Source organism: Hylaeus volcanicus, chromosome 8, assembly GCF_026283585.1.
Source record: "Hylaeus volcanicus isolate JK05 chromosome 8, UHH_iyHylVolc1.0_haploid, whole genome shotgun sequence".
Lineage (NCBI taxonomy): Eukaryota > Metazoa > Arthropoda > Insecta > Hymenoptera > Colletidae > Hylaeus > Hylaeus volcanicus.
Window position 1 is genome coordinate 2,837,175 of NC_071983.1, and position 18,254 is coordinate 2,855,428.

The 18,254-nt window shown below is 39.9% G+C and overlaps 1 protein-coding gene across 5 annotated transcripts in view; it reads right to left on the bottom strand.

The window, feature by feature from the left end:
• Nucleotides 1-53: 53 nt before the first annotated feature.
• The window catches only part of LOC128880755 (uncharacterized), a 25,827-nt gene continuing 7,626 nt past the window's right edge, over nucleotides 54-18,254 (bottom strand). For 2 of the 5 annotated variants that reach the window (XM_054131147.1, XM_054131148.1), the window contains exons 2-16: nucleotides 12,583-12,805; nucleotides 11,774-12,078; nucleotides 10,440-10,511; nucleotides 9,383-9,606; nucleotides 9,207-9,304; nucleotides 8,354-8,665; nucleotides 7,889-8,275; nucleotides 7,574-7,812; nucleotides 7,223-7,503; nucleotides 6,981-7,137; nucleotides 6,696-6,898; nucleotides 6,471-6,619; nucleotides 6,096-6,407; nucleotides 5,609-6,018; nucleotides 54-5,524 (exon numbers count right to left, since the gene is read on the bottom strand). In XM_054131147.1, the coding sequence (XP_053987122.1) occupies nucleotides 4,963-5,524; nucleotides 5,609-6,018; nucleotides 6,096-6,407; nucleotides 6,471-6,619; nucleotides 6,696-6,898; nucleotides 6,981-7,137; nucleotides 7,223-7,503; nucleotides 7,574-7,812; nucleotides 7,889-8,275; nucleotides 8,354-8,665; nucleotides 9,207-9,304; nucleotides 9,383-9,606; nucleotides 10,440-10,511; nucleotides 11,774-12,078; nucleotides 12,583-12,696 (3,825 nt within the window). In that variant the 5' untranslated portion in view covers nucleotides 12,697-12,805 and the 3' untranslated portion in view covers nucleotides 54-4,962. The remainder of the gene's footprint in view (nucleotides 5,525-5,608; nucleotides 6,019-6,095; nucleotides 6,408-6,470; nucleotides 6,620-6,695; nucleotides 6,899-6,980; nucleotides 7,138-7,222; nucleotides 7,504-7,573; nucleotides 7,813-7,888; nucleotides 8,276-8,353; nucleotides 8,666-9,206; nucleotides 9,305-9,382; nucleotides 9,607-10,439; nucleotides 10,512-11,773; nucleotides 12,079-12,582; nucleotides 12,806-18,254) is intronic. The other 3 variants (XR_008457911.1, XM_054131146.1, XM_054131149.1) reach the window with 3 other exon arrangements.

Genomic DNA, 18,254 nt, shown 5'->3' on the forward strand with positions numbered 1-18,254 from the left:
GTCGATGCCGCGCTGCTCGCGGCCCTCCCTCTCTCTTTTCCGTTTTCTCTCTCTCCCGTTTATTATTTTTTTTTTTCTTTAGTATTTATTTACGTATGCGTATACGTGTACGTATGTTATTAATTTTATTATTATTTTTTTTTTTTTCGTGTTTTGCACTCCACTTTCGATCACGCACTTTTTGGCCTCCAATATTTTTTTGATTCTCACTTTTCTCACGTAGCACGCGACCGGCCCGGCGGGCGCTTACTTACGTGTAATGATTCGCCTTTTCCGCCTGAGCTGTCAACAAAGGTTTAGAGTCGGACTTCATCTTGGGGGCGCACACAACGGAGCAACGCGCGCGCACACACACGAACGTACGGGCGAACGGCAATCTCTCTCGTCTTTCTCGTCGTCCTCGTCGTTGCCGTCGTCGTTGCCGTCGCGTAGTCTGTCTTTCGCCCCTTTTCCCCCGCTAAACCTTCTACCATCTATCGGACACGGAATGCGGGACGCAGGCCGCGCACGGCGCAATACACATTATATGCGCCTCGGCTGTCCAATCCTCGTGCTCTCTCACGGTCACGTGACTTCTCCTCTTTCAAGGTCATTGATGTTTTGGTTCGCCCGCACGTAAACACGCTCCCGTACGAATGCCGGTATTTCCAGACCAAAAAGAAACGCTCGACGACTTCTCTCACTTCGCCTGTCGCAGCATTTTTCGTACGGCCCCCGCGAAACGTGATCGCCGTACAGCGCCCTTCTATCGGGAACGAAAAAGAGCTGGGGAACGTACGTCGAAAATTGCAACGATCGATTCCCACGCGCTCGACTTCGATCGAGAGTTCCGATTCTGTGCTACGTTCTCGCTGAATCTGATTCGGCAACGTGTAACTGCGCCTTTTGCGAACACCAACCCGACTGCCTTTAATCTTTTTTTTGATACCTTTTATCCATCGAATATCGATTACACGTACGATTTTACGTGCTCTTCTTATATTACTTTCCAACTCTAATTGTTTTCGATCATTTTTTCCAATTCGACATATATCGGTTTCCACTTCTCGCGTAAATACTTGACTGTAATTCCTTTTTCTGTCTCTTATTTCTCTTTTTTTCCCCTTAACGTTGCAAGAACGTATGTCGTATCTGTGTAGAATTTGTTTAAAAAAAGAAAACTATACAGTTTGTCCAATGAGAAATATATGCATTACGAAGGATCGTGACTCACGGCCAATGTTATTTTTTAAATTATTTCCACGTTGCAAAAGAATCAAATCGAACGCGGTTTCGTTTTCTTCGTCGTAAGGGCACATTTACGATTACGTAGTTTCGATGGTAGAATACGTTCTCGTGCCGTATCACTTTCACTCCGACGCCGTGTTAACTTCAAACTGCATTACTAGTTTGGTCGCTGATGCTACGGGTTTCACAACTTGCTTTTTCTTTAACACAATCGTACTTGAATAATCACAGGCACGTTTACTCCTTGCCAACGTAAGTTTCGTTATCGTAAAGGCTGCGCGTATGAATGATCTCTTATCGCTTCCTCGCGACGATTCCGATACATATTTAGATACCTGTGTTGAGTACGGTCAGCTTTGTCAATTTTTTCACGATGACGATTGTCTAAACTTGTCGGACCACGTTTCGTGATTTGTAAACCGCGATATGCAACGTTTAACACTAGCTTGTCGCGCACAAGCGGTACGCTTTCTGTACCCCCACTCTTCCGAATCAACGTATCGAAATACGTACATTGTCGCCGAGCAAATTTTTTCTTTACCCGAATAAACATTTTACAAAATATATTTCGCTCGTTAAACGAATATCATTTAACGTTTTTTTTATTACATTTGAGAAAAATCGCTAGAAGATTTACAATATTTAGTTCAAACGATACGTATGTATGGTTGGAATATACCATTTCCAAAGCATGCGCAATTCCGTGTCTGTTGCGAATCAGAGCATCGAGCTGTAGCCAATCGGAACGAAAATACGCATCACGTTTTGTCCAGAAAGTTCGACGAGTGATTCATAAAAATTCAATGCCTGGCATTAACATTCGGATGATTATCCATTTTTCAAAAATTACTGAGAAATAAAGAGAACGTGACAGTAACGATTACTGTTTGCACGTTCTTTTGCATGATTGTAAAATAGGGAATTATTTTTCTGCAGATAAATGTGAAAAACGAATAAAGACTGTATATTTCCTATCCTTTAGCGATATTTGAACATTTTTTTGAGTATTTAAGGTATTTGGTATGTATAAAAAGGATGTAAACGAAAATTTACGCATATCTTTCGTCACACTTATGTTTAATGTATACAAAAACGTAAAGAAATACGATAATATTTTGAAGAAACATACATACAACGATTGAAAGTGTGCAGAAGAAGACGAAGGCATTTTAATTACATTATGGCAATAACATAAATAATTGTTTACGACAAAAAGGAATCGTTATAAGAAATATTTTATAATAAATTGCGAAGGAGTACAGCTAATATATTACATTATGCCAGTACGCTTGGTGTACATGATAATAGTATTATACAGTTTTACATAGTAATAGCGGTTATTAAAATCAAGATTTAAGGGAAAAGTGGTATTTTAATATTAAGTAGTAGACATTTGGTGCTATAATTTATCTATATGTAATTTAGATCCCTACGTAAATTCTGTATAACTAGTTACGATTTTAAGTTTATGTTCGTTTTCGGTGATGTTGCAAATGTTCTATATATTTTTTTCATAACTTGTTCGGCTTTGTACAATTACTTTTTTGTCTATGGAATATTTAACGAAAGTCTTGTAGTGCGATTCATATTCAATACCTAGACAAACTAAATGCAAACCATTTATCGAACCATTTACTGATAAAAATATAATGCCTTTACAGTATATGAAAATAATACACATTTGGTTTGTACGTATGCATGTTTGATTAATGCTACATTCACAATACAATTTTTCCCCTATAGCTTTTATACCTATTACAATATGTACTACTCATTTCATTTCATTTATGCATCATTTGTTTTCTGTAAGAAGTAATAACATTACGGTATTCTACGATAATTTTTCGATTTAAAATCAATTTTCTTCTGCAAACATGGGTTTTTAATATTTTGAAACATTATTGTTACAAGAGGTTTCGTATTTGTATATACTGCATTATTCTGTTTGCCATCAGACACACTTAGGTTCGTACCAATATTGAGCACTCCTGGATGGATATTATGCAATTATTAATTAACTGTATAGTTAATAAAAACTATAACAGTATTTTCTTTGGATGTTTTCCATTGGATGGATTTGTGCGTTATATTAGTAAATTTGGAGGCAATTTCCAAAATGTGCCTTTCCTTCAAAAACGGAGCGCTTAGATTCTTAACTACTCTTAGTTCAGTTTGACGGCAAACAAAAACTGGTCAAAAAGGACAATTGTATAATTATTATCGCTTAACACTGGTTCCTATCGTTTACGACGTCTGGATTCAAATATCTAATTGCATTTACTAAAATGTATTTTTTAAATACGGACAGTAACTTTAAAATTGTATGTTTTCTTTATTCGATTGTATTCAGGCACGATCTTTTTAGTGCCGTAACGCAAACAAAAACAATTTCTTGCGATATATATTGCATTTTACATTGTGCGACTGCAAATTTATATGGATATATTGCTACATGTTTCAATGAATATATCGAAATATTAAAATACTATAATATTTATTTTTGTATTATTCAATTTCCATTTCCGTAATACGATCTAATAGTCCCGATACAATAGAAGATATTGTATTTTGTATTGTACAACTTTAATTAAAGTTCAATTCATAACCCAACTACTTGACATTGAAATATGTAGTGTAATCCCCTTATGTACATACACATTAATAGTACTTCTATTAAAATTAGCGAAAAATGATTTTAAAAAATGTTTACAGTCATTCAAAGACGTGCCTAAGATTAACTGGTTACTATATGCATGATATCTAAACGACAATTTTGAAATCTCGAACGTAGGTCGATCAATTAACTGTTAACGATAAAGAATTTGTTGAATATCGTTTGTTAAATTAAGGAATAATGTAAATTATTAAGAAATAATCTTAAGGAATGACTGTCAACTTATGTATATACATTATACTGGCAGCTTGAAATTTTACGAATAATTTCGGAAGAAATACCGCTATGATTCTATCTCATATGAATTATGTAAATATTGAAAGAGAGCAAACTTTTATGTATTTATGTAAATGGCCTTTAGCATAAACAACAAGAAAATTTATTTGAGGTATCGTTACATTAACAAGTTTATTTATACAATTAACTATCTATATACAATATATCAGTATGAATGTTGTATAATTTTCTCAACATAGATTTAAAGAGGCTTTTTAATGGCGTTAACCATTCATACACTAAAATTCTAATTATTCGACTCTGTTCATAATCTGTATACATAAAAGTTATGAATCTGTAATGACATCCCAGACTTTGCAGATGAGCATTCTATACTTATCGTTATATCAACCACAAGAGTTCACTTAATTTTTCAACAAAAATTAATACTTTTAATAATAGCCACCGATTAACTTACATTAATCGCGGACTATCTTAAGGATGGATTTATAAGATCTTTAAGTAGGCATAAAAGATGACATCTTGCTACAGTGAAAATGATGATAATATATTGTTAAAAAAAGTATATAATAATATGCAGATCAAATGAAGCTTTCCTGGATATTTTAGATAAAATTGATTTTAAATTTAAAACTCGTTTGATGACAGAAATTTTACTTAATCTACTTCATACGAATAAAAATTAAATAAATAAATGCAAATTTATAAAATTATATAGACAACAAAATCGCATCTAATTCTACTTGATTTTTAATCTATACTTATTCGTTTCTATTCGCACCTATTATATATATATATTTACCTGATGTAACAGCGAACTAAATTTAAACAGTTGTTCCATATGTACTGAACATCACTCTGGTGGTATCCGTGTCCAGAGTAACGTCTTCTGGAGATGCTAAATCAACTTTTATAGATCCAGAATTATTTCTTCTTCTCGTCATACCACCGCCCCAATTAGATAAAGTCCAATGGTAAGTTTCACCTTCCTTCTCGGTAGTGGCGGTTTCTTGCGTTTCATTGTCTTTGTCTAAGCCAGTCTCAACAGAAACCGAAGAGTGCGAAGCCACTGAATCAAAGCTAGAATCCCCCGCGCCTCTGTAACGACTAACATACTCGGTAGACATTTCACCAGGCGACTCTTCAATTGCTCTTAGTATGTTTTGACAGAGCTCCGAGTCAAGAGGAATCGGACTTTCGGAGTCGCGATTGTGAATAGTAACAGCTATATGAGCCGGATGCGGAATAGGAAGCGGAATCAATAACTTTTCCGCACTGTAAGGACGAATTTGTCGCTTCCACGGTTGCCAACGCGCTTCTGTGGTTCCATTTGTTGACGTTGTGCGTTTCTTAATTCTCGTTGACGTTAACAGCCCCCCAGTATCGCTGGAAAACAAACAACTTTCATGTTCCTCTGTAGTAATTGTAACTCGATTAATAGAAAATATATAATAGGACATCATAGTTTACCATCGTTTGTCAGACTTTCTACTGCTACTGGTTTGCTTGGCTCGCGGGTTGAAAGCTGAAACTTCCAGGTAAGGGCTATAAACTTGTATATTTCCACGTGGTGCATATACGGCTCCGAGCAAATCTGGGCCATTGGTTCCACCAAGTTCGGTGCTGTGAACCATATCCGTATAACGCGACAGATCGACGCCTGGATGAGGTTCTAACCTAAACTTTGTGTCCATATCGTCGAGAGGTTGAAGAAAATTTAAACTGAAAATATCCGCGTACATAAGACCGGCTAAACCAGCCCAGTCACCGACGCTTAAACCTTTATTTTCCCAAAAATCCTCTTCGTTTCCTGATAATCTCGCGAACACGTGAGCAGGATAGAGACGTTCCAGCATAAGAGCTCCTTGTTGTATGACTACCTACATTATTATTATTGAAAATTGGTAAATTCAAAATTACGAACAATTTTTGAGAATGAATTACAAACGGTAATCACCTTTAAGTCAAAGGTGGTAAGTTTTATTTTACTTCTCACGACCATTGCGAGTCCAGTTTGTAAATTCTTCCTACGTCTATCCAATTTTTCATGTAACACAGCAATTAAATCTTTGGCTTCTTTTTCAAGCGATTTGTACGGGTCTTTCGCTTTAGCAAGACTAGCGGCAAATGGGCCAAAACAAGCTTCTACAAACTGAGTAAAATCTCTCTGCGGTTGAGTAATTAATCGTTCTGTTTCCTGTTGGAAAGCCAACAGCTCGTCTAACTCTAATTTCGCTTCGAATGCAGCTAATGCTTGCTCTGGTCTAATCTGTGAATAAGAATGAAACGATCAGCGATGGGATTGCTATTAATTTTACGTTCTGACACATACTTGATAGTAATAATCAGATGTTAATCCTGGCCCGGCTATCCTTTTAACCACAAAGCTATCACTGGCAGGTATACGACCCCTGTTCTTTATTACTAAATGAAACATAGCCGTGTCCCAGACCACTCTGATCCAGTAACGTATCACAGCAACTACAAAATAACGATATATTTCATAGAAGTTTAGCGAACGCGTATTAGCGGCTGGTCAATTTCATTCTTAGCATACCTGTAAGTATCACAAAAGAAATGATGGGACACAAAAAAAGAGCTACAATTAACGCTGCAATTGGTTGTAGACACCCTTGTACACCGATATTCCAAATTAACGCTTCCATAATGACTAAGTATCGATTTCGACTTGGTTCTGGACTATCCAGATCCATTATAAGCGCCATGAACGCGTGCAACGTCAAAGTAATCAAAGGCATCCTAGAATGGTTTAAGGCGCTATTAGCGGTTCAAATGAACTAACGTGAAATATTAATGAAAACGCAACGCTCGGTCAACGAACCACAAAACCGCAGTAAGCGCAATAACGAGTGATCCCAGACTTGTGAGTATACACATGACGGGAAAAATAAACAGTATCACGAGTGTTCCTAGAAGTCCTTTCACGCCATAATTCCATAACCTGTTTAAATGCCTTGTCATTCCCTTTCCAATAAATCCTACGGTGAAATAAGAAATAAATTAGTTGGCGAAGAAACATATTCCCACGGAGTGTATCGGTACTGTATTTAAAATGTGTGTTACCAGTATCCGGTTCCGTTTCGAAATGTGTTCGGCTTTTACTAATATGTCTCCAAAGAGCTATCAATCGAGAACAAAGAGTGGGCATTTGAGATGACTTTCTGGGAAACAAGGTACCGTTTAGTTGACTTAATTCTAGATCAGGAGTGAAAGGTTGGACAAGTAACAAAGCCCGGATGGAGACTGGACTACACCACGGCACTGCTACACCTAACAAGAACATTGCATTCCAAGTCCAACACCATGTCCTAGCTACATAGTTTATCCAACGCCACATGGGCCATCTGTTCAAACATTTTAGAATCGGTTAATAATCCGATAAATATCAATCGGGATAGTTCGACAACGACGAACCTCGTAGTGGTCGTATGTACGATTTCTCTTTCGACTAAGAAGACCGGTTGACTCGGATCAGCACGAGGCGTTGTAATGGATGTCGGAGTGGTACTCAGCACCGTTGGTATAACTTCAGACTGACCTTGGAAGTTTCGCCTAACGATCCAATTCTTTGGAAGCCATATTTGAGTCGGCCACTGGAAACTCCTTGTGGGTGTTTTTACTTTGCGCAGTTCTTTCAACAAAACTGGCTCCCGCTGAAAGTGCATTATTTCTCCATAATAAAAGTAACGGTATTGCTAGACCACAGATCATTTAACGTATTTTACGCACCTCTTTCATAAAGGTTAAATCACGGTTAAGGAAATAAACCGTCTGTTGTAAATTTTGATGAGTGCACAGCGTTAGAGCTTCTTCGTGCGCGCTCCACTCGCACTCTTCTATAAACTTGTCTTCGACTTCTCTCATCCTGTCACGCATCCATGGTTCTATTCGAGAGAGCACAGGGTGTTCGTTTTCGATATGACGTCTCAGCGACTCTTTAGTTTGCAACAGTTTACGTTGCACTGTTTCTACCGCTCGATGCATCAACACAACCGACTGTGCTTGTTGGACGAGAAGTTGAGCGATTCCAGTCCCAAGGTCAAGTATATCCGGATGCGACAAAATATTGGAGAAGACCCTCTGCAGATATTCTCGCATAACAGCTTCGTTAACTTCCTAAAAGTTACGACAGCAATAACAGTTTAACAGCGATTCAAGAAAAATTCGATTAAATATTTTCTGGGTGATTTATACCTTTTCGATCTCTTCATCCGGCTTCTTCCGCGCTCTCAATTCCGATATCAGTCTTTCTCTGAAATGAAGAAACCAGCCTCGCGTCTCTCTCTCCAAAATAGCAACTAGAATCGGTAAAGCTTTTCTGATTATGTCCCTGCTAAATAATCTAAGGTCAACCACCGCTCCGCCGGGCGTTCCGAATACGAAAGGAACCGGGATAGGCAACAGTTGCGACAATTCTCGTTCCACTTCGAATTTCTCCATGGTTGCTCGTCGCAGCTGTTTTCGGACAAAGCCGCACAGAAGTTCCAGAGAATCTTCATATTCTGGCTGCGTTCGTAACACAAGAGCAGGTTGGATTATTTCGAAATAAATAAATAAAAAAAAAAAAAAGTTTTTATGTATGTAATAATTAGACTGCGGATCTTGATGCAAAATAAAATGTTCGCGAACGTGCCTAAAAAAAATTGAATCTAAATAGGAATTTATTTTATATTGCAAGTATTATAACATGAACTTTACTTTCAATCTTTTTTCTATTCTTGAATATTGTTTGCATTTTGTAATTTCTTGTGCGTTCAAATTTCCTATAAACGCGTAAAGTTCCGCAGTCTAGTAATAATATTAGGCTGTCCCGAAAGTTTCTTTCGCGAGTTGCACTCGATTATTTGATCCGGTCGTGTTTATATAAATCGACGATCTAATTTCATAGATATTCATGTTGTAACAGTAACGGAGGAAAATGAATCGCGCACAATCCAGTAATGTAACATAAAACATAAACTATCGCGCATGTATTACTTATTAATAAAGCGAAAGAAACTTTTTGGACAACGTAATACATGATATTTGAGAACAAACAGACCCTTACCCTGCACACCAATTCGGCAACCAAGTATCGGCAACGTTCCTCCCTGATTTTCGCATCCAGGTTATGCGCTTGAAGAGACGGCACGCCAATTATTATGTCTGAACATAAATTAGTAATTAGCAGAATTACAGCGTCCGGAGAGTTTGCAGAGGTCTAAAGAAACGGTAATAGCTTACCAAGAAGCCGTAATAGCCCCGTTAACAGTGCTTTCAGAGACTGCGAAATACTGAAGCAATGGGAGACTAGTCTAGCTTTTGCTGTAACTACAAGGAATCTGGTCGCCAAAGCAAGATCGCGAAGCAACGCGTCTCGCCTTCGATCTCGTCCACGTTGAAGAAGACCGCTTAACTTCCATCGATGGGTCTGACCAGCGAAATTGATCGAATCGACTTCGAATTCCCTGGAAAATGAATCTTCTATGAAGGCAAGCGTCGCTAGAATGAAAACATGACGAGAGTCTAGATACAGAATCTTGTCTACGTCGTAAATGAAACATCAACATACACGTGTTACGAACAAAAGTTTCTTGGAAAAGTACGTCGTTAATGTCGTTTCAATGAAATCCCCGAAACTTTTGTGCGATCGCAGTTCCTCCGATAACGTGAAACATTAATCTATTACGTTGCTTATCCTCGTTGGTAGAACTAAAGCCAAGAAAATTTCTTGCTACGGTACAAGCACATTCTAACGCTAGAAACAAAGGAGTGACCTACACCATACATGTGTATACATTGTGCTCTAACAACAAACAATAAGATCTCGCAAATTATTATGTACATTTGCGTCATGCCACGGTTGCTTAACACGTTCGCGCCGAGAGTGGATTCCACGCTTTTGAAGGTGTCCGCTGTCCACCCTGTAACCGTCGTGGATAATGCGCGTCGACGCGAACGTGTTAAAAACTATCACAAGGGTTAAAAAAAAGCTGCGGCGATTCTAATCGTAAGAACCCAAACCTCTGCATGGATCGAGCATCGCGTTCGACAACGGCTCGTTTTGAAACGCTCGAATTACGACTAGTAAATGGGGATGAATTTGAAACAGGGCTGATCGAAATCATGCTGACGCGAGTTCTGTGCGTCGTATAAAAATTGTTAAGAGGGGAGATCGTCCATCGTTAGGTCATGAGAGCGAGTGATTTCAATTTCTACTTTGTCGCTGTACAAAATATATATCGATATACATTCGGTCAACGTTGCTTTGAATATTGTGTGACGCTGGTGTATGACATACCCGCATCTTCGAATGCTCTCCAATTGAGTGGCATTCAGCTTCTTCGGTTTTCCGTACTTCTCCTTCTGAAAGCTTTACAAAAATTGTTAAAATATTATCGGACACGAGAGAACATGTATCGTCTTGAAAACGAGACCACCGATCGGGAATTTATTGTAATTTCACCCCGCTATCCTTACTTCCTTTTCAACTGTCTGCAATTTATCAAAAGCTTTACATTCGTACATACGGATGGTCCAGTTCTATTATAGCTAAACGAGTATTTCATTTTCAACGAGTTCTCTTTCCAAACATTTACCAGTAACAGTATTTTTGATATTGTTTCAACGGCAAAGTCGTTACTAATGGTTCTACCATGAGTTTTCTTTGTAGCTAAACGAGTATTTCATTTTCAACGAGTTCTCTTTCCAAACATTTACCAGTAACAGTATTTTTGATATTGTTTCAATGGCAAAGTCGTTACTAATGGTTCTACCATGAGTTTTCTTTGTAGCTAAACGAGTATTTCATTTTCAACGAGTTCTCTTTCCAGACATTTACCAGTAACAGTATTTTTGATATTGTTTCAAAAGAAAAGATGTTACTAACGGTTCTACCGCGATTGTATTTCCTATGGCCTAATAAGAGTCTAGCGTTTGCACTGTGAGAGCTTCGTACAAGCCTAGTCAACAGACATCCATTGACATTAGTATTAGTATATCGGCGACCTTCTATACAGGTGAGTATACCTGTGCATATTATGTGAAATGACTAACCACTAGTTCTAAACAACACACTGACTACCGTACGTTGTCTGGAAGCATTGTTAGGGAAAGTATGGGTGTCATTAATCCATAAGTTGCAACAAGAAGCCTGGTCTGATCGGTATTCAAAGTCCAATGCCGTTTCCTCAGTTCCATGTATCGTGTGCACCAATCAATCATCTAGACAGTGGTAATATTTGAATATTACGATACGTATATGTATGTATATGGATTGAATAGTTCCAGCCTTAGAACAGATACATCCAAACAGTTTCAGTCCTAATTACAACGTTTCCCTGAAATTTCATACACTTTTGTCAATCGTTCAGACACGTGACATTTTACTACAAACAGGGAACGTCCATATTTTAAACGAAGACAAGTGTCTATTGGACGTTCCCTGTTATCCGGTACCCTGATAGCGCCTTCTTAAAAACGGAACAGCACCGCTCGACGCTTACGCACCGCTCTGCTGAACGTGTTGCAACTGATGGGTCAAGGACGTGACAAGGGATCTCAAGACTCTGGTTCTACTGTTACCTACAGAGATAGAGGAATACTACGCATCTCGTTGCAACCCTAGGAACCTACCCTCTCTTACTGATGCTCTCCAGCTGCTTCTTGGTCAGCCTCCTGGGCTCGCCCTTGCTGTCAACAGCCACCGAATCCAACTCGTCGAAACTAGGCGCGACGAACAGGTCTCTCAGGTGGTGTTTCTTCCTGGCGAGCGTGTCCTCGCCTTCCGCGCACGTGGAGAGCGACGGCGGAAGGACGATGGGAAAGGTTCTCCAGTGGTAAAGAAACTGCTGCGCAACCTCTTTGATGTTGTGCACCAGTGCCTCGACCTCGGCCGGTGCACCGCGTAGATGCGACGTGTCGAAATCCACCGGCTCTTTCTACGTTCAAGTATCGTTCTCGTTTAATCGGAAAACAGCGTTAAGAAGCTACGAGTTTACCGAGTAAAAATTCTTATTCGAACCGATCTCGAGAAAGCGAATCTTTCTGTTTCGTCGAGTGGAAAAGGTTAAAGAAGGTGTCGGATCAGGAGAATTCTTGGTGCGAGTGATTCTGCAGGCAATGAACCGTCGCACTCACAACGATGATATTTATTTAAACCATCTTTCGACATTAACGCGAGATATTTGGTCCGTTTCGAGTTGTTTATAAGCGATCGCGCGGTAATACCGTGAATTCATTTAGGAATTCGGCTTTTCACAGAGATTAATGTTTATAGAACTTTCATGGAAGCAACGGCTCGCGTCTAAAGACTTACCGAAACTAGGAACTAGGAAACTACCTAAACGCGATGTAAAGCCACCTCGCAACGCGACGATTAGCGACAGTGAGACGCGTTTGCCCGACCAGTAATATTATCGTGCAACGAAAAAGACGATAAATACCTCTGGCTGGAGTCCATCTCCGTTCGGTCGATGATAAGGCTGGTGTGCGTAGGCCTGGTGATTCGGTCCCGTGTTGGCGGAGTTGGCGGAAGCGGAGTTCAAGCTGTGGGGCATCTCGCGCGTGAAAAGCGTGCGCGGTGGCTGGGGTCAGCTGCCCCGTATCCCGACGATCTCCTCATACACCATGCTGCTGGTCGCCACCATTTATCATTCCACCTTCTGCCTATTCAATTTCTCCGTTATTTCGTGGTACCCCGACTCTGCGAGTCTCTCTTACACCCGAAAAACACGGTGGAAACGTGCATAAATTAGGAGACCGACGCGTAGCGCATGTTTCGGGACAGAAGGCATCGCTAGTAACATCGTCTTGTACCGTAACAGCTCTTACGCTCCGCGATGTTAAAAATCATTGCTCTACGAGGTCCAGAAGTTACCTTTACGTTCTCGTCGAGGATTTTTGTCGTTCGGATAAAGACCGTACGAAGAGGTAAAAGCGAAGAATCGCGACCGTTCGGCACGTGCGAGGGGTTCGGCTGAATGCTGGCTCCCATTAACCGATTATACCCCATTAAACGATTAACATTCTGAGCATTCCAGTTCTTGTCCGTCCTGGACATGTGCATCGAATAAAATCTACTTTTACGCCGAGCGCGTTCGTGTTACACCGACTTCCTTTGCGGAATTCGCAATTTCTTTTCTTGCGTTCCCATTAGCCGCGACGCGACGCACAGATTTTCTCGGTTTAATTAACGGCCTTCGCGTGATCTCTATTACTTCACCGTCGTTCTACGTATCTTCATTTTTAAGTAGGCTACAGGGCCGTGATGATATCCGTGCCGCGAATAATAATCATCGTTGTTACCTATTAAATTAAAATTCATTTCAAGTCTAGCTTCAAGTTAACCGTAAGTAACCAGAATCGCGAGCGAGCAACTGGACGGTTTCTATGGACTCGCGAATTTTATGCGTTCGTGACGGAGGATAATGCTGTTATTTTATTTTGCGTAGATCATTCAGCGACCATCGAAAAATAGATAATTTAACATCTGCTGTATTTTAATCTGCTATCTAGTATTTAATTTTCTAACGAAAGCTGTTTACGAATCCTATTTACATTTCGTGTCTCATCTAATTCATTCTTTTACTCTCTAAATGAAAAATACTGTCTGGATTGGGTGACCAACGCGTTAAACGACAGCAAGTACACCGAGTACAGATTGTTTCCAGATCGTGTCCAGGTTTGAGACACGGTGGTCGGGCCCGGTGGGAAACGTGAGACGACGTTGGTATACTGCCAGGCGAAGAACAATGTCCCTCTGCGTGTAAGGATAGAATCGGCGGTCTCTTCTTGGCACGAGAGTATAATACTCTACAATAATCGCAACGTGTAATTACGACGAGCGCTTATTTATCGTGGGCCGCGCGGCGTACACGGATTGAATATCAGAACCACTGAAAGGGATTCGGAAAGGGATACGTAAACTACGCGACCACTGCTCCTCTGGGATTCGATTTGTAGATTCTCGTGACGCGCTTCGGTACTTATCGGTCAAACGTGAGGCGAGTCGGGCCCCTTCAGAGATCGATGGAAATAATATTTCAACTCAACTTTTCTATGACCGGAAATATTAATCTGCCAATAGTTAAATTAATTAGAGAGAGTACGATTTTTCTGGAGTGTTAATAATACGCAAGACGTCACTTTGGCGTTCTTCGTCGATCGAGTTTGGAAAAAGATCTGGAAAAGGTGGAAATTTTCCGTCGCGTATCAGTCGACGAACTTTTCGCGGCAGTCCTGTTGCAAATACGGGTCACGTTCCACGGGAAACGCGAAACTAGTGCCGGGGATATTTCCAATAACGATTTCGCTGTATCTGGAGCACCCAGTGCTCGTTATCGGCGGCGATTACTCGAGTCCGCCAAAGGAACAGGCCTCCGCCTCCCTGAACGCTGTTGTTGAGGTATCCCGAAGAGGCTTTTTAATAACGACGAATCGCGCAACACTGCTTTCGCATCGGATCGTCAGGCTGCAACGTGATTTTTACAATTCTGATACTGAACCACCTAAAAAGGGAGAGCCCGGACAATGGCTCGAGGACCGATCGATTGTTTAGCAGCCGTCGAGTCTCTTTGCTCCGGCGAGAAGGGGCTTAACGAGCCTGTTATCAATTTTCATTAAACCGTAGGAACGCGCCTGTTATCGGACCGTGACTGGGGATCGGAATCGAGCCGAAGGATCGAAGATTAGAACGGAGCGGAAGCAGGAAATAAAATTCGCGACGTCGAGACCAAGGAGAATGCGAAATTCTTTTAGAGGCCCGTAAACTTCATTACTGCAGCGTTGAACGTTTTTTGTTGAATTCAGCAGTGCCCGAAAGGTCCACCGATATTTCTCTGTTAACCCTTTGCACTCGAGATCTTCTTTTTTGGTATCTACCAGCAAGTCGAGACGCTTTCTTGGCATTCTGCGTTCTATTAGGTGGACCGCAAAGTAATGTCACTTCTTGTCCATTGAATTCAAACAAATACATTCTTAATTAATTTCGATTTTTAATCGATCATGTAATCAGCCTCGTTACCGACAGCCTTTTGCAAACTTTCAATGACAGATCGATAACAGTAAACGAACTGATACGAATGATAAACAAGTATCGCGATTCCCAGAAACGACATTACTTTCCAGTCCACCTAATACATTCTGTACTGCCACGAATGCTAAGCTTCGATCGACTTCGAAGATTTCATTGACCCTTCTAGTTTCAAAGACATTAAACTTAAAGAAACATTATCGCTGGTAGATCCGCTCACCTCTCGAGTGCAAAGGGTTAATCACTGATTAATAATCAGGCGTGGTTTACGAATTCTTTTATTTTCGAGGTGATAACGTTGCGAAATACAATGTCAGGCGTCGTTTCTGCAGCTTTGTGAAAAGGTATGCGACCTATAGTAAATTTACTTAATTGGGGGATACGGATAAAGATGTATAACGGGTGGCGTTTCAAATAACAGCACGCCAGAAAGCAAACGCCGTGCGATCGAAGTCTTGCAACGCGTAGAAGTACAGGACTGGAATAGCAGTGCTGTTTTAAGGTTACGAGAGCTTGCGAGCTTCGAAGTGGGTCAAAAAAGCCAGCGTGCTGCGCTACTCTCGGCAACCTACTTGGAACGGATTCGAGCGGAGTCGTAAGTATTCTTTCTCGCGAATCTTCGCGGTCGCCTCTTATTCGAGCGATCGTTTCCAGACTCTTCGTTTGCCCACTAAAGGATTCAAAAAGAGAGTTTCGCGAACGCTCAGCTCCCTCCAATTTGAACAAGAATCTTTCTTTGTTAACCATATACGTAATTATACGTGTACAATCAGAAACAAATCGTTATAATTTCCAGATATATAATTAATTCTTGTTATCGAAACTTTTGTTTACATATAAAGGGACGTTCAAAGAAGAAAATTTGACAGTGTAGATTCAACTCGAATATATACATATACAGATATAGTAGTCGCAAGGAAAGAATTCTCGGCCCTGGGAAAACATCTGATAGATAAAATTAGAAAACTTTTTTCTTTAGCAGGTACGTAAAATGCGTATGAACCTAAATTTGCAAAAAAAAAAAATTGTTGATTGCAAAAACGCCGGCAAAAAACATGAAAATGAACGATGCATGTCGGCCGTTATTTTGCAATAACTTTATGCTATAATAATAATTCGTTAAGAGTCGAGGTTCGTTAGCATATAAACTTAATTACCTTCAATTTAAGCGTTGAATCAAGTGAATCGGATAAAAATTCGATGATGCGTCCCACCGTTTCGACCGAATTCTTTCCTTGCAACTACTATATCTATATATGTATACATTTAAATTGAATCTACGCTGTCAAGTTTTCTTCTTTGAACGGCCCCTTATATGTAAAAAAAAACGTTTCGATAACAAAAATTAATTATACCTGAAAATTATATGCATTAGAAAATTAGCCGGACCAGACTCTCCCCTTAAGCGCAACAAAGATTTTGTCGAAGCTTCGAAAGCTACACCTTTAGGTAGGCCCAGCCAAGGTCGGTCGCGAGATTTCGCGAAAAAGGTCGCTCGCCTCGAGCCGGTCGATTAAAATTAATTTCTCTCTCGCGGCTGGGATGTCGAGCGTGCCACCGAGAGAATTGGATTGCCGCGTGTCGCGGGCGGGAATAAAAAGGAAAAACGCAGAAGAAATCGTAGCGTCGCGCCGGGGGTCGACGCACCGGTCGAATCAACCAATCGAAGCAAGAAACGAATCTCATTTTCGCGAGCTCTGAATTCGTACGTCGCATATAAAGCGATGCACAGCGAAACGAGACGACCGGGAGTGCCTCACAATGGAGCCGCGCCGCGATGCACGTACTCACCTTTTATGCGACGCGCGTGCATCTACGCTTTCACGTGTTTCATTGTACTCCCGAGCCGAGTGATGTACGCACAACTGTATTTTCGTGTACTACGACACCATTCCACCGACTTTACGCATCGCGACGTTCCCTACCGCCGTTCATTTTACTTTAGAAGATGCCACGGCCGTGTACGGTGGTGCGTCGGAGGTGTACGTGGACGCTTACTTTATAGAAATAAATATCTAATCAGAGTTGCGAATCTATTCGTATCGATTTTATAATGTTATATCGGCGTGGAATCACGAATTTGCCCAAAAATTGGGGAAAGTTATTCTGTTTTTTAATCACTTTGTTTAAAGTCGCATCAACTGTATGGTTATTAGCAGACCGCGGATCTTTATGCATTCGTAGGAAGTTTGAATGCGCAAGAACCTAGAAAAATGCAAACAATACGCAAGAATATAAAAAAGACTGAAAGTAACGTTCATGTTATGATATTTGCAGAATAAAATAAATTCCTATTTAGGTTCAATTTTTTTTTTTAATTACTTTGTTTAAAGTCGCATCAACTATATGGTTATTAGCAGACCGCGGATCTTTATGCATTCGTAGGAAGTTTGAATGCGCAAGAACCTAGAAAAATGCAAACGATACGCAAGAATATAAAAAAGACTGAAAGTAACGTTCATGTTATGATATTTGCAGAATAAAATAAATTCCTATTTAGGTTCAATTTTTTTTTTTAATTACTTTGTTTAAAGTCGCATCAACTATATGGTTGTTAGCAGACCGCGGATCTTTATGCATTCGTAGGAAGTTTGAATGCGCAAAAACCTAGAAAAATGCAAACGATACGCAAGAGTATAAAAAAGACTGAAAGTAACGTTCATGTTATGATATTTGCAGAATAAAATAAATTCCTATTTAGGTTCAATTTTTTTTTTTAATTACTTTGTTTAAAGTCGCATCAACTATATGGTTATTAGCAGACCGCGGATCTTTATGCATTCATAGGAAGTTTGAATGCGCAAGAACCTAGAAAAATGCAAACGATACGCAAGAATATAAAAAAGACTGAAAGTAACGTTCGTGTTATGATATTTGCAGAATAAAATAAATTCCTATTTAGGTTCAATTTTTTTTTTTAATTACTTTGTTTAAAGTCGCATCAACTATATGGTTATTAGCAGACCGCGGATCTTTATGCATTCATAGGAAGTTTGAATGTGCAAGAACCTAGAAAAATGCAAACGATACGCAAGAATATAAAAAAGACTGAAAGTAACGTTCATGTTATGATATTTGCAGAAT